This window comes from Schistocerca cancellata, chromosome 6, assembly GCF_023864275.1.
Source record: "Schistocerca cancellata isolate TAMUIC-IGC-003103 chromosome 6, iqSchCanc2.1, whole genome shotgun sequence".
In the NCBI taxonomy this organism is placed as follows: Eukaryota; Metazoa; Arthropoda; class Insecta; order Orthoptera; family Acrididae; genus Schistocerca; species Schistocerca cancellata.
In genome coordinates this window covers 369,880,770-369,905,535 of record NC_064631.1, presented here as the reverse complement: position 1 = coordinate 369,905,535, position 24,766 = coordinate 369,880,770, and the positions used below count along the sequence as shown (strand labels likewise).

At 44.9% G+C, this 24,766-nt stretch overlaps 1 protein-coding gene across 1 annotated transcript in view; it reads right to left on the bottom strand.

Annotated features, from left to right (window-relative positions):
* The window catches only part of LOC126088331 (tubulin polyglutamylase complex subunit 2), a 140,166-nt gene extending 117,516 nt beyond the window's left edge, over positions 1-22,650 (bottom strand). The window contains exons 1-2 of the mRNA XM_049906464.1: positions 22,571-22,650; positions 11,518-11,685 (exon numbers count right to left, since the gene is read on the bottom strand). Coding sequence (XP_049762421.1) covers positions 11,518-11,685; positions 22,571-22,646 — 244 coding nt within the window. The 5' untranslated portion in view covers positions 22,647-22,650. The remainder of the gene's footprint in view (positions 1-11,517; positions 11,686-22,570) is intronic.
* Between the last annotated feature and the right edge of the window lie 2,116 nt (positions 22,651-24,766).

Here is a 24,766-nt window from a genome sequence, read left to right as displayed (position 1 = left end):
AGAATGCCTGATTTTCAGCCTGGAAGTTAATTCGTTAATTACTTCATGAATTAAGGTTCTTGTACATTTGTCTGAAAAAAATAAAAGAGTACTAAAATTTCCACTTACACAAAAATGCGAAACAGAGAGTAACGAAAGTTTAAATTTTTTTTCGTTCTTGCTATAAACTGTACTTAATTATGTACAAAACAACAAAATTCCACAAAAACAGTTCTTCCTCTTTTCAGACAAGTTCTGCATCTTATAATTATTATTTTTCGAATTTTTACTATTATTAATGTTGTTATTACTATTACTATTATTATTATTATTATTTCTATTTTTCTCAGACCTTAGGTCTGGTTAAAAATGGAAAGTGACGCAGACCTTCATCAAGCGTGACTTCCTTTTAACTGTATGGTATATGTTACATTGCATTTAGGAACTTTCGGGTCACTGAACATGTATCAATAATTACGGATTTCTGTAGTTGTATATATACGTTTGGATGTAGCTGTATTGCGTCGATGTACTGGTGGATATTGTGCGGTATGACTCCTGTAGTTGATAGTATAATCGGTATAATGTCAACTTTATCCTGATGCCACATATCCTTGACTTCCTCAGCCAGTTGGATGTATTTTTCAATTTTTTCTCCTGTTTTCTTCTGTATATTTGTTGTATTGGGTATGGATAGTTCGATCTTTTTATTGGTGAGTATGATGTCAGGTTTTAATGTGGTGTTGTTTTATCTGTTATAATGGTTCTGTTCCAGTATAATTTGTATTCATCATTCTCCGGTACATTTTGTGGTGCATACTTGTATGTGGGAACGTGTTGTTTTATTAGTTTATGTTTTATGGCAAGTTGTTGATGTATTATTTTTGCTACATTGTCATGTCTTCTGGGGTATTCTGTATTTGCTAGTATTGTACATCCGCTGGTGATGTGATCTACTGTTTCTATTTGGTGTTTACAAAGTCTGCATTTATCTGTTGTGGTATTGGGATCTTTAATAATATGCTTGCTGTAATATCTAGTGTTTATTGTTTGATCCTGTATTGCAATCATGAATCCTTCTGTCTCACTGTATATATTGCCTTTTCTTAGCCATGTGTTGGATGCGTCTTGATCGATGTGTGGCTGTGTTAGATGATACGGGTGCTTGCCATGTAGCGTTTTCTTTTTCCAATTTATTTTCTTCGTATCTGTTGATGTTATGTGATCTAAAGGGTTGTAGAGGTGTTTATGAAATTGCAGTGGTGTAGCCAATGTATTTATATGAATGATTGCTTTGTGTATTTACTAGTTTCTGCTCGTTCTAGGAAGAATTTTCTTAAATTGTCTACCTGTCCATAATGTAGGTTTTTTATGTCAATGAATCCCCTTCCTCCTTCCTTTCTGCTTAATGTGAATATTTCTGTTGCTGAATGTATGTGATGTATTCTATATTTGTGGCCTTGTGATCGTGTAAGTGTATTGAGTGCTTCTGGGTCTGTGTTACTCCATTTCACTACTCCAAATGAGTAGGTCAATATTGGTATAGCATAAGTATTTATAGCTTTTGTCTTGTTTCTTGCTGTCAATTCTGTTTTCAGTATTTTTGTTAGTCTTTGTCTATATTTTTCTTTTAGTTCTTCTTTAATATTTGTATTATCTATTCCTATTTTTTGTCTGTATCCTAGATATTTATAGGCATCTGTTTTTTCCATCGCTTCTATGGAGTCACTGTGGTTATCCAATATGTAATCTTCTTGTTTAGTGTGTTTGCCCTTGACTATGCTATTTTTCTTACATTTTTCTGTTCCAAAAGCCATATTTATATCATTGCTGAATACTTCTGTTATCTTTAGTAATTGGTTGAGTTGTTGATTGGTTGCTGCCAGTAGTTTTAGATCATCCATGTATAGCAAATGTGTGATTTTGTGTGGGCATGTTCCAGTAATATTATATCCATAATTTGTATTATTTAGCATGTTGGATAGTGGGTTCAGAGCAAGGCAGAACCAGAAAGGACTTAATGAGTCTCCTTGGTATATTCCACGCTTAATCTGTACTGGCTGTGATGTGATATTATCTGAATTTGTTTGGATATTAAGTGTGGTTTCCCAGTTTTTCATTACTATGTTTAGGAACTGTATCAATTTAGGATCTACTTTGTATATTTCCAATATCTGTAGTAACCATGGGTGGGGTACACTATCAAAAGCTTTTTGGTAATCAATGTATGCGTAGTGTAGCGACCTTTGTTTAGTTTTAGCTTGATATGTCACCTCTGTATCTATTATCAGTAGCTCTTTACATCCTCGTGCTCCTTTGCAGCAGCCTTTTTGTTCTTCATTTATAATTTTGTTCTGTGTTGTATGTGTCATTAATTTCTGTGTAATGACTGAAGTTAATATTTTGTAGATTGTTGGTAGGCATGTTATGGGGCGATATTTAGCTGGGTTTGCTGTGTCTGCTCGATCTTTAGGTTTCAGATAGGTTATTCCATGTGTAAGTGTATCAGGGAATGTGTATGGGTCTGCAATGTAACTGTTAAATAATTTAGTTAGATGTGAATGGGTTGAGGTGAACTTCTTTAGCCAGAAATTTGGTATTTTATCTTTTCCAGGGGCTTTCCAATTGTGCGTAGAATTAACTGCTCGGGTGACTTCATGTTGCAAAATTATCACTTCAGGCATTTGTGGTATCATCTTGTATGAGTCTGTTTCTGCTTGTATCCACCGTGCATGTCTGTTATGTTGTGCCGGGTTTGACCATATGTTGCTCCAGAAGTGTTCCATGTCTGTTATGTTTGGTGGATTGTCTATTTTAATGTGTGTGTTATCTATTGTCTGGTAAAATTTCTTTTGGTTTGTGTTGAATGTTTGGTTTTGTTTCCTTCTATTTTCACTTTTTTTGTATCTTCTAAGTCGTTTGGCCAATGCTTGTAATTTCTGCTTCTTTTCATCTAATTGCTCTATTGCTTCTTGTTGTGAGATTTTACCTAACCTTTTTCGTTTTTTGTCTGATATTTCATTTCTTATAAATTGTGTTAGCTGTCCGATGTCTCTTCTCAGTTTTTCTATTCTGATCTGTAGCCTGTGTTCCCATGCTGGTTTTGTGGGTTTCTTCTGTGTGTTGGTTGGTTCTGATCTATGCCTAGTGTGTATATTTAGTGTAGTGAGTGCTCCTACATAAACCAGTAGTTGTAACTATTCCATAGTTGTATTTTCATTTATTTTGTTGTGTATGATTGTGTTGATAGTTGTTATTGTTGTTTCGACTTGTGGGTTATTTGGTGGTCTATGCAAGAATGGTCTAATGTCTGTATTTGTGTCTTTGTATTCTATATATGTCAACTGAAATTTTTCTTCTATATCTAACATGTGTGTCACTTCATGTTCTATTTGTGCTTGTTCTGGTGGCTGTCTTAAGATTTCGTTTTCCTCTGATTGTTTAATTGACGCATTTTGTTCTTTGTTTGTTTTCTCTGGGATGTTTGAGTCCATTACTGTATTTTCTTCTTCTTCTAATTGCACATTATTTTGTTCCAGTATTTGTTGTACTTGTTGTTTGATGTTTTCTAATTCTGACTGGGGTATCCTGTTATTTTTTATTATTACATGGATCTGATCAACTAGTCGTTGTTCTGTTAAAAATTTTAATTCTGGGTATCTGGTAATAAATTTTGTGTATACTTGTGATCTGTATCCAGTTGTGTTGGTTCCTAGGTTTGTTGCTTGGTAATATCAGAACATGAGGTGTCGATTAACTTCATCTGACCTTCTCATCCTCTGTCTTTGTTTTCCTTCTAGGGTGGTTGCAGGAAGCATGTCCTGCAAAACACACCTATTTGCATTTAAATCATTTTCCAGTTGGCTAGCAGTGTTGTTACCATTGTGGGCAGGCATAGGGTTCAAGCGTCGTCCCTGACCATGATCGCGCTTGTCCGAGTCTTCTTTAGTTCTGTCCTGAACCAAGTAATCACACTAAAAGGGGGGTTAGCCCTATTAGTGGTTTGTTCTTTTCGTCGCCTTTTACGACTGGCAGAACATACCGGAGGCCTATTCTTTTCCCGGGCCTCCATGGGATTTATTATTATTATTATCATTATTATTATTATTATGGATGGCTGCTGATGCTGTATAAATATGTTGATAAAAGTATAACTGCTACACAGCAGCTGCTATTAACTTCGCACACTTATATTTATCTTAATTTAAAAATCTGTGAACGCCCATATTACATACCAAGCCATCAATTCTTGCCTTTACATGTATTTGGATGACATGGAAATTTGCACACTTCCAAAAACTACTGGAAGGCGTCAGATGTTTTCTCAGATCCCATGAAACAGTGCCTATGTGTCTCTGCATTAGGAATGGCAGCAGCTCCATAAACCAATTGTCTTAGATGGTTTCACAGAATTTATACACCATAGAACAGATCCCATACCATCCTGCTGTGTCCTGTAGCTAGTGACTACTGCTTGCCACCAGTCACACAGTCATGTACCACAGGTTGCCTAAGCTCCAACCTGCTAAAGACAAAACCTCTGGAGATCAAAGGGGAACAAAATGGTTCAAATGGCTCTGAGCACTATGGGACTTAACATCTATGGTCATCAGTCCCCTAGAACTTAGAACTACTTAAACCTAACTAACCTAAGGACAGCACACAACACCCAGCCATCATGAGGCAGAGAAAAAGGGAAACAGTCTGACTTGCCAGAAACATGCTGGGTTGTTTTCAACCAAATCTCCACCAGCCTCCATGGTACCACGTGGTGTCAGCCTCACCACCAGAGGCGTAATCATTGTCGTAAACAGCGACCATAACAGCACTACCTCGCTTCTCTCAGTTATGTGCTCCCAGCAGCACTGATCCAGTATCCACTCTATGGCCAGTTCAAAGTCCAGTCTTACGCTGGCCACACCTAGCATCCCATCAATTGGAGTTCACTTCATCAAGCAGAATGAAGAGCATTTCAGTGCAGTGTCTGTCCTCAAGCACCCTGCTGCTCAACACCAACCATGTCCCACCACATCCCATTCCACCACAACCACTGCAACACCCCCCCCCCCCCCCCCCACAGTCCCCATACAGCAGGCCACCCCATGACAGCCAGCCTCCACCCCAGCCTACCTCACTGCAGCCCACCCCATCATAGACCCCCCAGTTGCAGCCTGCTCTGTCACAGCCTGACCTGCCGCACCCCACCCCACTGCAACCCACCCCACTGCACCTTGTCATGCTGCAGTCTGCCCCACCAGAGCTCTACCTACCATATCCCCACATCTCCTCAACAAGCCCTACTACAGACTGAACCCCCTCAGCATGACCCCTGCATCCCATCACCTGCAGTCTGCCCCCAGCAGAGTGCTTCTGCATCCTACCCTCCCTACCTTGCAACGTGCCACACACCTCTTACAGAACATACCTCCTTGCAGCCAACCCTCTGCAAACAGACCCTCCCCCACAGCCCAACATCTCACAGCCCACCCAATGCAGCCCACCCATCTCCCAGCAGATCCCACACAGCCTGCCAAACTGCCTGGCCACTGCTGCCTGCCACTACATAGCCTACTCCCCCACAGAGATGGCACAGCCTGAAAACCACTGGCACTCATGCATCCTGCCCCCCTACAGTCTGCAACATTGTATCCTGCCCCCACATAGCCTGCCTCCTCCCCACACCACACTGTCAAAAAACTGCCCCCCACCCAAAGGCTGCCCCCCCCCATTCACTTCAGCCCAACCCCCTCTGTCTGACCCCCACATCCACCACCTGCAGTCCACACCATACGGCTTGCTCCCTGAAGCCCACCTTCCTCGCAGTCTGCCCCCCTGCTGCAGGCCCCTTATGCTGGGCTGCATCTACTGCCCTCCCATGCTGCCTGACCTACTTCTGCTGGGCCCCACTGCCAGCCCTTCCATTGCCAGCCCCCCTACAGCTGACACCTCCATGTGTTCAACTCCCCCTATCCTGCCTCCACTACTGGCTCACCCCTGCTGCACCCTTCCCTGACCACCCCCCCCCTGCTTATGCCTGCTGCAGCCAGTCCCCCCCCCCCCCTGCTGCCTGAACCCCTGTGAGTTGTCCCCCCTCTGGTTGCTCTGCACAGCCTGCCCCCACACAGCCTTCCCCCTCAAAGCCTGCCCCCTCAGCTCACCCCTCCCTGCAGTATGCTCCCCACATTCCACCCCCCAACAGACTGCCCTTTGCAGCCTGCCCCCCACCACATGTCCCCCATGTGAGCCCTCCTGCAGCCAGCCCCAAGCAACCAACCCCCCACAGCCTCACCCCCATACAGCCTGACCTTCCACAGACTGCAATAGTAGATGTCAACCAGTGCATTTTGAACAGATGGACTAAAATGTGCTGGAGTTCCTCCATGCTTCAGCCCATTTCCTAAGAGTATGACATGTAGCTTGTTTGGGTGATTGTTACCAATAACTCCTTGCAGACAGCACCTGTAAGATATATCGGTAAGACAATCTTCTGCAACTCTAGCCCAAACTTAAACGTTGAATTGTTGCTAGCATTTGTCGTAGATGTACCAGGGCATCTTCATCCAGCCACAAAAAAAGGCCAACAAAATTTTCTGTTGCATCTCTTTCAAAAGTTGCCTCAGACAACATACTCAAAAGTGTGTGCAGCAACCCACCAGAAAAAGTTCTCCTATCGGCGGTGGTGCACACTATATGTATGCATCAACTTCTGGTGAAGTTTCCTTCACGTGATACTGGGAGAAGCATTACATGACACAGCAATGAATCACTTGCTTATAGCTGGGTCCTCTTCGACAATGTAAAGAATACATTCTTCATAGTCAGGAGCACGTGCAAATCATGGTCTACTTAGATTCATGATTTGTGATGCTGCTCATCTTGCTCAGCAACCCGATGATAAATTGCAGGAAAGGTTGGATGACCTCTGTGTATTTTGCATGGCAACCCTTTTTGGGAAAGCCACACAGCCTCGTGTCCGTTACCATTCAGGCAGTCCTGCATACAGTGGTGTCCAATAGAAATGCAACAAACCGCTATTTCCCCGTATTGTGTCTAATTCACAGTATAATCACATAAAATGTCAGCAGATGTCCGTACAGTCGTGTTTTGCACGGAGTATGGCATTCTGGTCAATGGACAACCACAGCAATGATGAAGACAGGGCACCTATCAAACGGGGTAGAGTTTACTGGGTGGTCCCACATCCTCAATCGCTGTGTATACCGTCACATACGGTGCAGTACGGCACAAAGAAAAAGCATACCAGATCCTCAGCTGCGAAGAGACATAAGAAGAATGGAAACAGAACAGTCGTAAGCTACTGTGACCAGAATGCTTAACGTGAATCATTCTGTTGTTTCTCGAATGTGGCGACAATTTATAGATAGCGAAACAGTATCCCAAAGTCCAGGGCAGGGAGTACCATGTGTGATACCAAAAAGAGAGGGCTGTTATTTGGCCATAAGGATTCGACGGTACCGCCTTAGTACTGCACAGCAACTGGCATCTGACCACGCAGCATTCACTGGACGTGTTGTATCGAGGAAAACGGTGTACAGAAGGCTTCACAGGGTGGCCTTTACTGTCGGTAACCTGATGTATGTGTGCCTCTGACGTGTCTTCACGAAAGGGAACGTATAGAGTGGAATCGACACGAGAAAAGTGGGCCAATACTCCTTTCACGGATGAGTCCCGATTTGGTCTAGAGAGTAATTCTCGACGCATTAGCATCTGGAGGAAACGTGCAACGCGACTACGGGACCCAAAGATTATGGAAAGAGATCAATATTGAGGAGGGTCCCAAATGTTGTGGGCAGGGATTACACTATGTGATCAAAGGTATCCGGACACCGTCAAAAACATACATTATTCATATTAGGTGCATTCTGCTGCCACCTTCTGCCAGGTACTCCATATCAGCCACCTCACTAGCCATTAGACATCGTGAGAAAGTAGAATGGGTCACTCCGCAGAACTCACGGACTTCGAACGTGGTCAGGTGGTTGGGTGTCACTTGTATCATACGTCTGTACGTGAGATTTCCACACTCCTAAACATCCTTAGGTTCTTTGTTTCTAATGTAATAGTGAAGCTGAAACGTGAAGGGACTTGTACAGCTCAAAAACGTACAGGCCGACCTCGTCTGTTGACTGATAGGACCCGCTGACAGTTGAAGAGGGTCATAATGCGTAATAGGCAGACATCTATCCAGACATCACACTGGAATTCCAAACTGCATCAGGATCCACCGCAAATACTATGATAGTTAGGCGGGAGGTGAGAAAACTTGAATTTCATGGTCGAGAAGCTGTTCACAAGCCACACATCAAGGCCGGCCGGAGTGGCCGAGCGGTTCTAGGCGCTACAGTCTGGAACCGCGCGACCGTTACGGTCGCAGGTTCGAATCCTGCCTCGGGCATGGATGTGTGCGTTGTCCTTGGGTTAGTTAGGTTTAAGTAGTTCTAAGTTCTAGAGGACTGATGATGTGAGAAGTTAAGTACCACAGTGCTCAGAGCCATTTGAAACACACATCACGCCGGTAAACGCCAAACGACGTCTCGCTTGGACGGTCGAACAGTGGAAAAACTTTGTGTGGAGTGACAAATCACAGCACACAATGTGGCGATCCGATGGCAGGGTGTGGGTATGGCGAATGCCCAGTGAACGTCATCTGCCAGTGTGTGTAGTGCCAACAGTAAAATTCAGAGAAGGTGGTGTTATGGCGTGGTCGTGTTATTCATGGAGGTGGCTTGCACCCCTTGTTGTTTTGCGTAGCACTATCACAGCACAGGCCTACATTGATGTTTTAAGAACGTTCTTGCTTCCCACTGTTGAAGAGCAATTCGGGGACGTCGACTGCATCTTTCAACACGATTGAGCACCTGTTCATAATGCACGGCCTCTGGCGGAGTGGTTACACGACAATAATATCCCTGTAATAGACTGGCCTGCACACATTCCTGACTTGAATCCTATAGAATACCTTTGGGATGTTTTGGAACGCCGACTTCGTGCCAGGCCTCACCGACCGACATCGGTACCTCTCCTCAGTGCAGCACTCCGTGAAGAATGGGCTGCCATTCCGCAAGAAACCTTCCTGCACCTGATTGAACGTATGCCTGCGAGAGTGGAAGCTGTCATCAAGATTAAGGATGGGCCAACACATATTGAATTCCAGCATTACCGATGGAGGGCACTACAAACTTATAATTCATTTTCAGCCGGGTGTCCGGATAATTTTGATCACAGAGTGTATGTTGACCACTCGAACACCTCTTCTCGAAATTCTAGGGGTGAATCAGCAAGGTTCAACTGCAGTCAGCTATCGTGACGAAAACTCGGGACATCACGTGCAGTTGTTGCGAGGTGGCGTGAGCCCGGACTTCGTACTGAGAGACGACCTTGTAGAGCACAGGTGGTTTCTTGGAAAGAACAGATATTGCACACATGACGTGAGCTGCTCGTTCCCTCGATATGAATCCCATAGAGCATATCTGTGTTTCACTATGTAGGTAGTCTCTCTAAGACTTTCTAGCAACTCTGCAGGCAGAATGGGCGTCATTGCCACAACGTGAGATTGATGACATCATTCACAGCGTCCCCTGTTGTTCTCAGGCCTGTACTGCTGCCAGAGGTGGTCACACCCAAGATTGAGCACATTAACTAATTGCCGGTATGTGTGTGCAAATCCGTTAAGTTGGAAAAAACGAAGAACATTTTTGTCTACCATCATGCATGTTGCAGTTGTTCACATTTTGTATTCTTTACATTGTTTTTACTTACTATCACCTGTTTATACTGTTTTTTGGCAAAACATTGCAGGCCGCGCGCGGTAGTCGCCCATTCTAAGCGCCCTGTCACGGTCCGCGCGGCTCCCTCCGTCGGAGGTTCGAGTCCTCCCTCGGGCATGGGTGTGTGTGTTAGTTTAAGTTAGACTAAGTAGTATGTACGCTTAGGGACCGATGACCTCAGCAGTTTGATCCCATAAGATCTTACCACAAACTTCCAATTTTCCAAAACATTGCAAAATTTCGGTTTGTTGCTTTAATTTTGGACACCAGTGTAGAAATCACATCCACCTGCGCACAGAATGAATATTTCGTCACAGTTAAACAGCACACTTATCAGCAACCGTTAATTCACTACATTTACACAACATATCTGAGAAGTTGTCGACAAACTAGTGTCATATGTACACAGTTGTCAAATATAAAGTTTCTGTAGCGACACATCATCCTCAAGGATACAGTCTCGCCATATCAACAGACTAACCTGTCAGGAGATAATTCAAGAAAACGAGTCTTTATCACTGGTTAAAACTGTGGATATTATAAAAATGTGTACTGAGTATATATATAGTACTATTATGATATACATCTCTCAGAATGTCATGTCTACACTCTGTTGTAACAAGAAATATACTTATATAACATGTAAGGCATCTGCCACAGTGCATAATATGAGGTACTGTATACAAGGTGAACATTAATAAAACCGACTAACTGCAGGGGTGGATTCCTAACTGGAAATGGAAGAAACAAAGTCCTATGAATATGTGTCTGGAAATGCATCGTTGCCATGGTATATGTCACAAAAGAATGACAGTTCTTCTGACCATGTGCCTTGAGTTCCTGGTGTGTTACAGGCTGTGTGACTGATGCAGTGTACTATAAGAAGCAGAATGGTCCAGTACTCAGGTCAGGAAAAAGTTGAGATGGCGTTTGTGTACGGCCAGGCAGATGGAAATGTACGACAGGCAGCACGGCTATGCCAAAACAAGTGCCCTAACAGGCACCAACCACTTGACACAACATTTCAAGGTCTATTTGGACGTTAGTGTGATCAAGAGTCCTTTCAGACAGACGAATGTGCAGGGATGTGGCAGGCTGTGCGTTCACCTGTAGAACCTGGAAAACCAGGTTCTACAGGATATTGAGATGAACCCTATTACAAACTTCAGGCAAGCGGCCCACCAGCATGGTGTAAGCCAAAGTACAGTTATGTGTATCCCGCTTGACAACCGTTACTATCCCTATCACGTGCAGTCCCATGGAGGCCAATTTCAACATGTTGTGACGTGCATGTAATGCAGCTCCATACTGTGTTCCTGGATGATTTGTTGTTGCACACATGCCGTCCATTTCTGAACACATGTTTATGGGCTCTTTTTCCTGCATTTCCAGTCAGGAAATCTGTCCTTACAGTTTTCAGTTTTATTAATGTTCACCATGTTTAACAAGTGACTGCATATATTTCTGCATGCGTCTTATCTCTTTACCTTTGTGGATTTTACACATATCACATGATGAAATCAATAGAATTTTTTAATCCATTTAAGGTATAGATTTTTATAAATTTACCTTAGTGCAGTTCCTGGAAGCACGTTCCCCTTCTGCCAAAGTTTAGCTTTTCATTTGGCTGGGAAATAACTCTCGCAGACCCAACGGCACGTACATGACTGCCTTTGACTTTTACTTTGAAACAGACTAGAAGGTGATAGAATCCCCCACATTCGGGCAGTACTGGAGCAGACGTACTGACCTGCGTACTCGTAGCTCCAGGTGAGCAGGAAGCCGTCGGTAGAGGCGTAGAAGTGCCTGAGGTCCGCCGGCAGGGCGCAGCAGTGTCGCTGCTCCCAGGCGCCCAGCAGCGCGCGCTCGCACGGCAGCCGGCGCTCCAGCGACACATCCTTCACCCCGGGCCGCGACTCTGCCCGGCAACAAAATGATACATCAATTTCCAGTATACGGTACATGTGTCAAGATATAATACTGACTCTTCCCATAACCGGACCAGTGGCAGAGGTCGCTAATGCATGCTTGTGCGGTGGTACTCGACCCGTGGGTAAGCCAGTTCGAATCCAGGGGGTGGGAAAAAATTTCTCTGCCAGTATTTGGCCGGTAAGGGGAGGAGAGATGGTGGTATAAAGTTCCTGATCACCAGACTTTGCGCCAGAGTCCTGGTTTAAATACCAAACCAATCTGCAGTGTCTCATGAAGTTACGGATGTGACACTGTTGATGATGATCCATCTGTCGGATGGGCATGTTAAGCTTGGCGGCCCCTTTGGTTCTATTTGCTAGGAGTAGGCTGTGTGTCAGCACCAGGTTTCACCCTCTCCCTTCTCTCATCGTCATCATACAACACAAACATTACACTACTCTCCACACACAATACACACATGTAGTATTAGAAAAAAAGATGTGGACAAATCATCACAGAACACTAATTACCATAGACTACCTAAGAGGAACCATCAAAATGGTTCAAATTGCTCTAAGCACTATGGGACTTTACATCTGAGGTCATCAGTCACCTACACTTATAATTACTTAGACCTAACTAACTTAAGGACATCGCACACATCCATGCCCGAGGCAGGATTCGAACCTGCGACCGTAGCAGCAGCGCAGTTCCGGATTGAAGCACCTAAAACCGCTCGGCCACAGCGGCCGGCGAGGAACCATTTGGGGTGATCTAAAGTGGAATGATCATCACATAAAACAAATTATAGGAAAATCGTATGCCAGGCTGAGATACTATGGGAGAATTTTAAGGAAATGCAATTAATCTGTGAAACAAATGGCTTACAATACATTTCTGTGACGGACGAAGAGAAGCGTTTGTCAACGTGGGGTCATTTAGACGGCGTGAGAGCATTATGGAGATCCTCAATAAACTTCATTCGCAGATGCAGTCCATCACGGACAGGTTGCCAACGGCCTTGCCACATTGGTTCTCGCCTGATCACTGGAGTTAAGCACCTTTAGCCCAGCTAATAGTTGGTTGGGTGACCATTCAGGGAAAATCTGGTGCTGTTGCTTTCAAGAAAATGCAAGTCGCCGAAGTGGCGTCCAACTGAAAGAACATGCAGCAAACTGTGGTGCCACACGCCATTTTTACGTACATGTTAGTAATCAATTTTTGAGAGCGCACATACCAAGAATAGCTGGGCAACAATTTACTTCCTCGCACACACATCCTTCAAATTGATCTATGACGAGAAAATCAAAGACATTACTGCTCATACGGAGGTTCGTCGATGTCGTTCTTCCCACGCACCACTGTAGTGGAACAGTCAAGGGGAGGAATGATACTGATACCACAAGCACCCTTCACCACGCACCATAAGATGACTCTATCTCTATTCTGTATCTATTGATTACCTAATCAAATGTATCCTGACACCTATTAGTAGACATAAATATGGGTTGTGTCCACATTTCACCTTTATGGCGGCTTGAACTCTGCTGAGGTCACTTTCAATGAGGAGTCTAAATGGCTGTGGAGGAATGACACCCCATTCTTCCTCAAGAGCTGCAACCGGAGAAATTAGTGACGTTGGGCGCAGCAGTTTGGATCGAAGTCGCGTTCTAACTCATCTCACAGGTCTTCCATTCGATTAAGGTTGGGATTCTGGGCAGGTCAGTCATTTCAGGAACGTTATTCTCCACAAACCACTGCCTCACAGATGCTGCTTTAAGACAGAGTGCATTGACGTGCTGATACGAACAGTAATCGTCTCCGAACCGTCCCCTATTGCACGCCGTACCCAATACTGTAAAATGTACACAGATTCTTCCCTATTTTGCGTTACCTTCAGTGCAATAAGGTACCACGCTCTAACCTAGAAAATACCTCCATAACATAAGACTACCTCCTCCTTGACCCACTGTTGGCATGACACAGGATGGCAGCTAACGCACCAAACATTCGCCAAACCCAAACCCTTCCATCGGATTACCACAGCGTGTTGAGTGGTTCGTCACTCTCAATCACTCGTTTCCAGTAATCCACTGTCCAGTTGTGTCGCTCATTACACCACCTCAAGCGTCGCTTAGCACTGACTCTAGAAAGCGTGGTTTCTGAGGAGATGCTCGATCATGGTACCGAAATCGTTTTATCTCGCTGCACACAGTCATTTTGGTAGGTGGGGAGTAGCACTTCGGAACTCACGAGGATTCCTTCCGCTGATTTGACGCGATTTCTTGCAACCACCGTCCGCAATGCTAGATGGTCCCCGTCCGTCAGTAAGTGAGGCCTGTCTGGTCGTGGTTTGGCTGTCGTAGTTCGTTCGCGTTTCCACTTCGCAATTACCAACACTGACGGTCGACATGGGGCGCTTGAGAAGGGTTGAAATGTCCCTGATGGATTTGTTACCCAGGGGACATTTATTGACTAGTCCACGTTCGAAGTCTCTATGCTCTCCTGACCGAGCCATCATGCTGTTATTGTTTGTCTACTGACAAAACAGAGTTCCCCACCTACTTTTAAATTGGCGGGTCAGCATTTCGTGATATCTGGTGGCCAATTCTGCGTTAGCAGGTTGTTCGGATACTTTTGATCAGACAGTGTACATTTAACTGTTTTTATTACAGACGCGCGCTCAAAAACCTCATGCTTTGCAAATATAGAGCATTAGCTTAAAACTGAACTTCTCGACACTCAACTGCAAAAAATGTAGGCAAAACGTGTAGAAAAATATTTATTGGACTGTTTTCGTGTTTCTGTAATTTATTAATAGCGACGGGGATAGACTTAACGGTTAGTGTTATGTCGGCTAGCTCAAATACCTAGAATTATCGTAAGTAATTTAATCTAATCATTTGGAATCTTCAGCTAAAGCCGCAGAAAAACATAATCAATATTAATGTGGAAAAAATCGTTTTTACAAGGAAAAATCAAAGCTGAAGCACACACAACAGAATTCTGGAGCAGTTGCCTTAAACGAAATTTAAAATAAACTATCAAATAGAAATCATTTACTATTAAGGAACCGTGCTTATCCAGCAGCAGAATGAGATCGGATGAAAAGTTTCTTTCCATTTAATGTTTTTCTTACAGTCGTTTCTTAAGCTCTCGTTTAATAGCCGGTCGTTGTGGCCGAGCGGTTCTAGGCACTTCAGTCCGGAACCACGTAGCTGCTACGGTCGCAGGTTCGAATCCTGCCTCGGGCATGGATGTGTGTGATGTCCTTAGGTTTAAGTAGTTCTAAGTTTAGGGGATTGATGACCTCAGATCTTAAGTCTCATACTACTTAGAGCCATTTGAACTCATTTAATACCGAGAAAAAATAACAGCATATGCCTGACAACATTGTCGTATTTTAGTCAAGGAATTTTACTAAGTAGAGAGGAAAACATAAGTGCATGTGGGATAATGGATATGAAAAGAACAGTGCAGTGTCTCCCATACAGATGAATGAGCCGAACCTGAAGCATTCACAGTATCGTTGTTTGAAAGGCAACAGCCCACATATGCGTATCTCAACTTTCTGCAAGAATTGTAATAAACATCGTTGCCGCACATATCGAATCTAATATTTGCGTTTGAAATTATTTATTCTAGAGTAGAAACAGCTGCGAAGTACTGAGGATTAAAAAAATCGACTGTGCCGTCCGATAACATTTCGATCTCTCTTGTGCCTCTCTTACTTCTTTTATTTCTTTGTTTATTGACGCGATACACTAAACGCAAGTAAACGAATAAGAAAAATGAAGCATGCGCTCACCTTCAAGAATTTAACATTAACTACGAAATTAAATCAAACGAAAATAAAATGTGTTGGCTCAGTTATATGTCGTTTTTTACTTGAGTGATTCAATCATTTAGCAAACAAATAAAAAGCTTCGCTACGTCATTTATTTAACCTCACTTCATTATGCAGCAATTTTGGTCACTAATTTGTTCAAGTTAAAACACTGCAGCTCTATGTTAGATGATATATCCGTCGGCGAATTCTGAACCTTAAAAAAAATTGTTGCTGCATGTTTCCCTTCAGCAGGAATCGTATAAAGTATCCTTTCCTTCTGGTCTCGAAAGGTACAGCTGAAAGCACAAAACTGTGACATCATTTCACTGGAAACTTCCAAAATAACATAATACTCGTACAATCTAAACTACATGCGTAACATGAAAACCCAATATGGTCGGAAGCGTCATGTGACGCGACTTCAGCTCGTCATGGAATGTAGACGGTTGCAAGCGGAGAGGAAAATGACTGTCATATTTCCTCTATATAAATCTTTGGCTAGGATAGGTCAGTAGGTTGTGTGTCTCCCACGAAAGTGTTCCCGGACACGCGAGGAGCAGTCACGCGAGCCCGTATGTCCGTATGTCGCCTATTGCTGGCAGCCGAGACGAGCCTTTTTGCATCATAGTGATTCACTACTGTGAGCCACTTGACTATCCCGGTCGCCTCTCGTACTTTCCTTTTCAGGGTAAGTGGCTGCCTAACTAGCAAGTGAACCTACTAGGTGTGTACATATTCACCACATTCATTTTGGTGCTCTTCCACTACTAATTTATCATGTTGTTCGAGTTATATGTAACGCTCGTTCTCTTTACGTCCTGATAGGTCGCCACGTCTCTCCAATGTAAACCATTCCGCACCAGCAGGTGACTCCGTTATCTCCCGACGCGTGTAGCGTTTCTACGGCGTGCTGGTTGACGCCAACAGTTACCTAACGTCGTTGTTGCTCCCATTAATTAGTTTAATGCCAATTCGTCGGAGAATTTCCCGCATATGTTTGGTGTAGGTGTGGCAGAAATGCTGTGCGTGGTCCTTCCAACTCCCCAGAGGAGGGTGCGATGCTGACCGGCCGCAGTGTCATTCTATGCCAAAAGCGTCATCTGGATACAGTATATAGGGGCATGCAGCCATCACACTGCTATCGAGACGTTGTTAGCTTCCCAGACCTCAGAATCGATACTTCTCATTCTGTAGCTCCTAAAGTGACCTCACCATTCTGAGTGCATTCTGCTCCAGCCTGCCAACCAAAGAAAAATCCCTGATAGCACCAGGAATCGAGCCCCTGCTTCCGCATGGCAGTTAGAGACAGCTACGGAGGTAGACGTCTTGTTCTTAGTAGACAAGATTTTACTGAGTACTTCTTCGTACTCTCCGTTAGCAAAGCTAACTGCATCGCAGATTCGGTAAGTCCTCCTAGTAGAACTTCGTAAAACAGACTTTTTCTGGTGTCAGTAGTAGTGAGGTATAGCGTGCAAGTATCTGTCGATACTGGTGAACTTCCAGTAGACCATGTACCAAAGTGTATGTACACTTGTACGTCTGAATAGGCAGCACACCGTTCTTTCCTATTTCCACTGGAAACAGAACTCCTTAGTGCTGTGCGTTGAGACACTGGTGGTGCCGCCGTCTCCCTCATGAGTCTAGATGACAAAAGTATTGTCAACAGAGCAGCTGCTTTGTAAATAAGATTTTTTCTGCTGTGGAAGGTGTGGCTGCAGCGGCCTGACCCCCTTCCCTCCCCCCCTCCTTTTCCCACAGAAAATAATCTTCCCATGCCCAATTAGAATCTCGCCACTCCAGATAATAGAATTGTCAACCCAGTATCAGTTTGGAGAAAGTAAGAACACCTGATGGATATTAACATGTAGTTACTTACCATGAAATCTCAAAATTATTTCAGCCTTCACCGCAGTACTAAGATAATCTATCCTACTCTCTAGCTTAGACCCTGGGTACGCAAAATGAAGTGCCGTTTCTTCCAGTGCTTCCATTAAGGGGTCCCCTGCTAATGGAGAACATGAGCGCCATTGCTACGACGTCCTTGTATTGTTGTGGTCTGTAGTCCAGAGACTGGTTTGATGCACATCTCCATGCTACTCTATCCTGTGCAAGCGTCTTCATCTCTTATGAATCTGCTTATCGTATTCATCTCTTGGTCTTCCTCTACGATTTTACCGTCCACGCTTCCTTCCAATATTAAGCTGGTGATCCCTTGACGCCTAAGAATGTGTCCTACCCACCGATACCTTGTTGTAGTCAATTTGTGCCATAGATTCCTCTTCTCCCCAATCCTATTCAGTACCTCCTAATTGAGATCTGCCCATCTAATCTTCAGCATTCTTCTGTCGCGCCACGTTATCAAATCCCTCTTCTTGTCTAAACTATTTATCGTCCATGTTTGACTTCCATACATGGATACACCCCGTACAAATACTTCCAAAAAAGACTTCCTAACACTTAAATCTACACTCGATGTTAACAAATTTCTCTACTTCAAAAACGCTTTCCTTGCCATAGCCAGTCTACATTTTATATCCACCCTACTTCGACAACCATCAGTTATTTTGCTCCCCAAATAGCAAAACTCATCCACTACTTAAGTGTCTCACTTCCTAATCTGATTCTCTTAGCATCACCTGATTTAATTGGACTATATCCCATTATCCTCGGTGTGCTTTTGTTGATGTTCATCTTATATTCTCCTTTCAAGACACTGTCCATTCCGTTCAACTGCTCTTCCCAGGTCCTTTGCTGTCTCTGACAGAATTACACTGTCGTCGGCCAACCTCAAAGTTTTTATTTCTTCTTCATGAATTTTAATACCTGCTCCGAATTTTTCTTGTTTTTCCTTTACTGCTTGCTCAATATGCAGATTGAATAACATCAGGAATAGGCTACCACCCTGTCTCACTCCCTTCTCAACCACTGCTTCTCTTTCATGTCCCTCGATTATTATAACTGCCATCTGGTTTCTGTTCAAATTGTAAATAGACTTCCGCTCTCTGTATTTACCTATGCCACCTTGACTTTTTGAAAGAGAGTATTCCAGTCAATATTTTCAAAAACTTTCTCTAAGTCTATGAATGCTAGAAACGTAGGTTTACCTTTCCTCAATCTATCTTCTAAGATAAGTCGTAGGGTCAGTATTGCCTCGCGTGTTCCTACATTTCTACGGAATCCGAACTGATCTTCCCCAAGGTCGGCTTCTACCAATTTTCCCATTCGTCCGTAAAGATTTCGTATTAGCATTTTGCAGCCGTGACTTATTAAACTGATAGTTCGGTAATTTTCACCCCTGCCAGCACTTGCATTCTTTGGGATTGGAATTACTATATTTTTCTTGAAGGGTGATGGTACTGCGCCTGTCTCATACATCTTGCTCACTAGATGATAGAGCTCTATATAGAGCACCCAAAGCCTCTCTCCTCCTAGAGATTCGCAACCGTCACTGTCCACCATTCGTCCTCGTCTGACGAAGAGTTAACCAGCCAGTCACAATGGCCCCAGGGACCCTTGACGCCGATGGCATGAAACGTGTGCCACAGCCGTCGCCTCAGATACCTCATCACCGCCGCAGAAAAGCACAGCAGCCTTAATTCCGTTGGCCGTGACCGGTGCAGCTTCTAAGTATCACATCGTTTACAAACTGTGGTTGGCCAGTTTCCTCAACATCCGCAATGACATGGGAAGTCCCTATACATCCTTCACTATTAACATACACTGAAGCGCCAAAGAAACTGGTACAAGCATGCGTACTCAAATAAAGAGGTATGTAACAGGCAGAATACGGCGTTGCGGTCGGCAACGCCTATATAAGACAACAAGTGTCTGGCGCAGTTGTTAGATCGGTTACTGCTGCTACAATGTCGGGTTAACGAGATTTAAGTGAGTTTGAACATGGTGTTACAATCGGCGCACGAGTGATGGGACACAGTATCTCTGAGGTAGCGATGAAGTGGAGATTTTCCCGAGAGACCATTTCCCGTACGACCGTGAATATCAGGAATCCGGCAAAACATCAAATCTCCGACATCGCTGCGGCTGGAAAAAGATCCTGCAAGAACGGGACCATCGACGACTGAAGACAATTGTTCAATGTGACAGAAGTGGAACTCTTCCGCATATAGCTACAGATTTCAATGCTGGGCCACCAACAAGTGACAGCGTGCGAACCATTCGACGGAACATCATCGATATGGGCTTTCAGAGCCGAAGGCCCACTCGCATACTCTTGATGACTGCACAGCACAAAGCTTTACGCCTCGTCTGGGCCCCTAAACACCAACTTTGGACTGTTGATGACTGGAAACATGTTGCCTGGTAGAACGAGTCTCGTTTCAAATTGTATCGAGCAGATGGATGTATACGGGTATAGAGACAACCTCATGAATCCATGGACCCTGCATGTCAGCAGGGAGCTGTTGAAACTGGTGCAGGCACTGAAGCGGTATGGGCCGTGTGTAGTTAGAATGATTTTGGACGGCTGACACGTCTAGATACGACTCTGGCAAGTGACACGTATGTAAGCATCCTGTCCGATCACCTACATCCATTCATGTCCATTGTGCATTCAGACGGACGTGGGCAATTCCAGCAGGACAATGCGACATCCCACACGTCCAGAATTGTTACAGAGTGGCTCCAGGAACATTCTTCTGAGTTTAAACACTTCCGCTGGCCACCAAACTCCCCAGACATGAACATTATTGAGCAAATCTGGGATGCCTCGCAACGTGGTGTTTAGAAGAGCTTTCCACCCCCTCGTACTCTTACGGATTTATCGATAGCCCTGCAGTATTCATGGTGTCAATTCCCTCCAGCACTACTTCACACTTAGTAGAGTCCATGCCACGTCTCGTTGCGGCACTTCTGTGTGCTCGTGGGAGCCCTACACGATATTAGGCAGGTGTACCAATTTTTGTGGCTCTTCAGTGTAATATCCAATCAGAAGCATTCGGAGACATACCAGTGGATATTGTCGGCCGGAGTGGCCGAGCGGTTCTAGGCACTTCAGTTTGGAACCGCGCGACCGCTACGGTCTCAGGTTCGAATCCTGCCTCGGGCATGGCTGTGTGTGATGTCCTTAGGTTAGTTAGGTTTAAGTAGTTCTAAGTTCAAGGGGACTGATGACCTCAGATGTTAAGTCTCATACTGCTCAGAGCCATTTGAACCAGTGGATATCAATGTAGTGAGTGACCATCCTTCGTGTTTCTGACGGCGTGAACTCTTCTGGAGATATTTTCATTTGGGTGTCTGAATGCCTGCGGAGGAATAGCAGGCAGTTCTTCCTCAACAGCCGAAACCAGAGGAGGTAGTGATGCTGGACGTTGGGGTGTGGAGGACGACGTTCTAACTCGTCCCAAAGGTGTTCCATTGGGTTCAGGCTGGGTCTGTGGGCTACCCAGTCCATTACAGGAAATTTATTGCCCTCACACTACTGCCTTACAGTTGCTGTTATTATGACAAGGCGCTTTGCCATGCTAATACAGTACTCAATGATGTAAATGTGTTCATATCCCGGTAGCAGGTTCGAATCCTGCCTCGGGCATGGATGTGTCTGATGTCCTTACGTTAGTTAGGTTTAAGTAGTTCTAAGTTCCAGGGGAATGATGACCTCAGAAGTTAAGTCCCATAGTGCTCAGAGCCATTTGAACCATTTGTTCATATCCTTCCTCATTTGGCATTAAGCACAAATATGAAAAACACCTCCACACAGCGACATCGCCTCCTCCTTACTTCACTGTTGGCACTAAACATGGCGGCAGGTAGCGTTCTCAAGCCGTTCGCCAAACCCGGAACCATTCCATCAGATTGCCATAGATATAGCGTCATACGTCACTCCTAGCCACTCGTTTCCCGTCATCCATTGTCCAGTGGCGTCGCTGTTTGCACCACCTCAAGCGTTGTTTAGCACTGACTAAAGAAATATGTGGCTTATGAGGAGCTGCTCGACCACTTTACCTCCTTCTTAGCTCCCTACGCATAGTCATTGTGCTAGCTGAACTTCTGGCAGCGCTTTGGAAATAATGGATATTTCCTTCCACTGAATTCATGCGATTATTTTCAACTATCTTCCTCAGTACTCGACAATCCCTGATCCTCAGTACATGAGGTCTGCCTGTTCTTGTTTAATCTGTGGTTAGGCATTAGCGTTTCCACTTCACAGTCACATCTCCAACAGTCGACCTGGGCAGATTTAGAAGGGCCGAAATGTCCCTGATGGATCTGTTAATCATATGACATCCAATGACCAGTCCACGTTCGCAGTCACTGAGCTATCCTGACCAACTCGTTCTGCTGTTCCTGCTTCTCTACTGACAACAAAATACTCCCATCCTCCTTTTATACTGTCTGACCGCCTATCGAGACAGCTAGTGGTCAATTCCGTATTACATAGTGGTGTACAGATACTTCTGGTAACAGAATATAGACGTAATTAAGCGGGAAGAACTAAAATTATCTAAAGCTGTTTGATTTGACAGTCTAAAGAACAAACATTACAAGTATTGTCGTAGCTGGCTGAACTACTGTGCACTATTAGGCTAACATCTGACGTGCGACCCAACTCTCGTAAAATACACAGACAAGAAAAGTCACGAAAAAGTAGCATTGAATAAAGAATAACATTACTGTCCATTTTGAAATAGAAGCTTGTAATAAAACGAACGAAGTACAGCCTTTGTACGAAATAGGTGCTTACTTCTCCTGTGGCACACTACTGGCTTTTTGTAGTGGTTGCAAATTTAAACTAAAGCAGGGGACAGTGGCGCTTACGGTGGCATTGAACTACACTGCAATGTTTGGTCACGCGACCACAGCACTCGTAAAATTACAAACCTGTAATAAATTTAAAAGAACTGTCGAACCCAGACAAAGAAACAGTTACGGTTCTCTTCCATTCAGAGCACATAATTCAATGAGTAAATTAAACGCCATGTTACTACGACAGAACGAAAATCTTGTGACATGGACTAGATTAAAAAGGAACGAAACGTTCATGAATATTCGTATTATTGGGTGAAAGAAGACGAGTTGATTGTGCATAACTGTGGTAGAGACTTACCCAGCAGGCGAATGAGACCCAGAGTGAGGTTCTCATAGAAGGAGTCTTCAGAGACGACGTCGACGACGAAAGCCATGGCAGGAAGGCGGCGCCGTTGCCCAGACAACGCCTCAAACGGCGGGTGGTAGCCACAGCGACGCTACCCACAGCTGTCTGGCGAGCCTCCTTACACCGGACCGAAGAAAAGCGAACACAAGCGAACGACCATTCAGCGACAGTTCACCAGTGTTCGCTACTGTTCGCTTGTGCCGGTGACCAAGTGCGTAAACGGGAGAGGAGAGCACTAGGGAACGAGCATAGCGTGTCAATCCAATGAATGCTGGGTAATTGTTTTTCCCGCTAATAATCGGCAGACAGGCTTCACTCGATATAACACTAGTTACGGTACAGATGCGATGTAAAACTTTGTTATTCAGACAGGATTATCTTGGGTGCATAGTGTGGTGTTTTTGACGAACCAGCCAAATGGCGTAGAAAAAGAAAGAAAAATGGGTATCTGAATTCTCACGCGAGCGTGAAACGCTTGGAGATGGTGAACTTATCACTAAATTGCAGCGCCGTCTTCCTTAGCATTACTCCAAAACCTTGCGCGCACGTTTCTCATTGCGACTGAGGGGGAAATTTAAACGCAAGACACTAATTACTGCCGAGCGATATAAAACGAAGTTCTTTTCACAATTATATGTCTAAGTTGTGTAATTTGGTCGAGAGCCTGGAGCGTTAAGTGTTAAGTGTATGAAAATATAATGTTCTGAGGACCACGGAAACTAAAATCGTCATAAGTGCGCGAAGTCACTTCACTCTGATACAGAGAAGAGACAAATATGAGTTACAATAATTGTATTGGACATTTCTGTTTTTTTTTAATTCTTAACAGTAATACCCAACGTGTGTTACCCAAAGAGCAATTGATTTTGTACTTACCACATACACTCCTGGAAATTGAAATAAGAACACCGTGAATTCATTGTCCCAGGAAGGGGAAACTTTATTGACACATTCCTGGGGTCAGATACATCACATGATCACACTGACAGAACCACAGGCACATAGACACAGGCAACAGAGCATGCACAATGTCGGCACTAGTACAGTGTATATCCACCTTTCGCAGCAATGCAGGCTGCTATTCTCCCATGGAGACGATCGTAGAGATGCTGGATGTAGTCCTGTGGAACGGCTTGCCATGCCATTTCCACCTGGCGCCTCAGTTGGACCAGCGTTCGTGCTGGACGTGCAGACCGCGTGAGACGACGCTTCATCCAGTCCCAAACATGCTCAATGGGGGACAGATCCGGAGATCTTGCTGGCCAGGGTAGTTGACTTACACCTTCTAGAGCACGTTGGGTGGCACGGGATACATGGGGACGTGCATTGTCCTGTTGGAACAGCAAGTTCCCTTGCCGGTCTAGGAATAGTAGAACGATGGGTTCGATGACGGTTTGGATGTACCGTGCACTATTCAGTGTCCCCTCGACGATCACCAGTGGTGTACGGCCAGTGTAGGAGATCGCTCCCCACACCATGATGCCGGGTGTTGGCCCTGTGTGCCTCGGTCGTATGCAGTCCTGATTGTGGCGCTCACCTGCACGGCGCCAAACACGCATACGACCATCATTGGCACCAAGGCAGAAGCGACTCTCATCACTGAAGACGACACGTCTCCATTCGTCCCTCCATTCACGCCTGTCGCGACACCACTGGAGGCGGGCTGCACGATGTTGGGGCGTGAGCGGAAGACGGCCTAACGGTGTGCGGGACCGTAGCCCAGCTTCATGGAGACGGTTGCGAATGGTCCTCGCCGATACCCCAGGAGCAACAGTGTCCCTAATTTGCTGGGAAGTGGCGGTGCGGTCCCCTACGGCACTGCGTAGGATCCTACGGTCTTGGCGTGCATCCGTGCGTCGCTGCGGTCCGGTCCCAGGTCGACGGGCACGTGCACCTTCCGCCGACCACTGGCGACAACATCGATGTACTGTGGAGACCTCACGCCCCACGTGTTGAGCAATTCGGCGGTACGTCCACCCGGCCTCCCGCATGCCCACTATACGCCCTCGCTCAAAGTCCGTCAACTGCACATACGGTTCACGTCCACGCTGTCGCGGCATGCTACCAGTGTTAAAGACTGCGATGGAGCTCCGTATGCCACGGCAAACTGGCTGACACTGACGGCGGCGGTGCACAAATGCTGCGCAG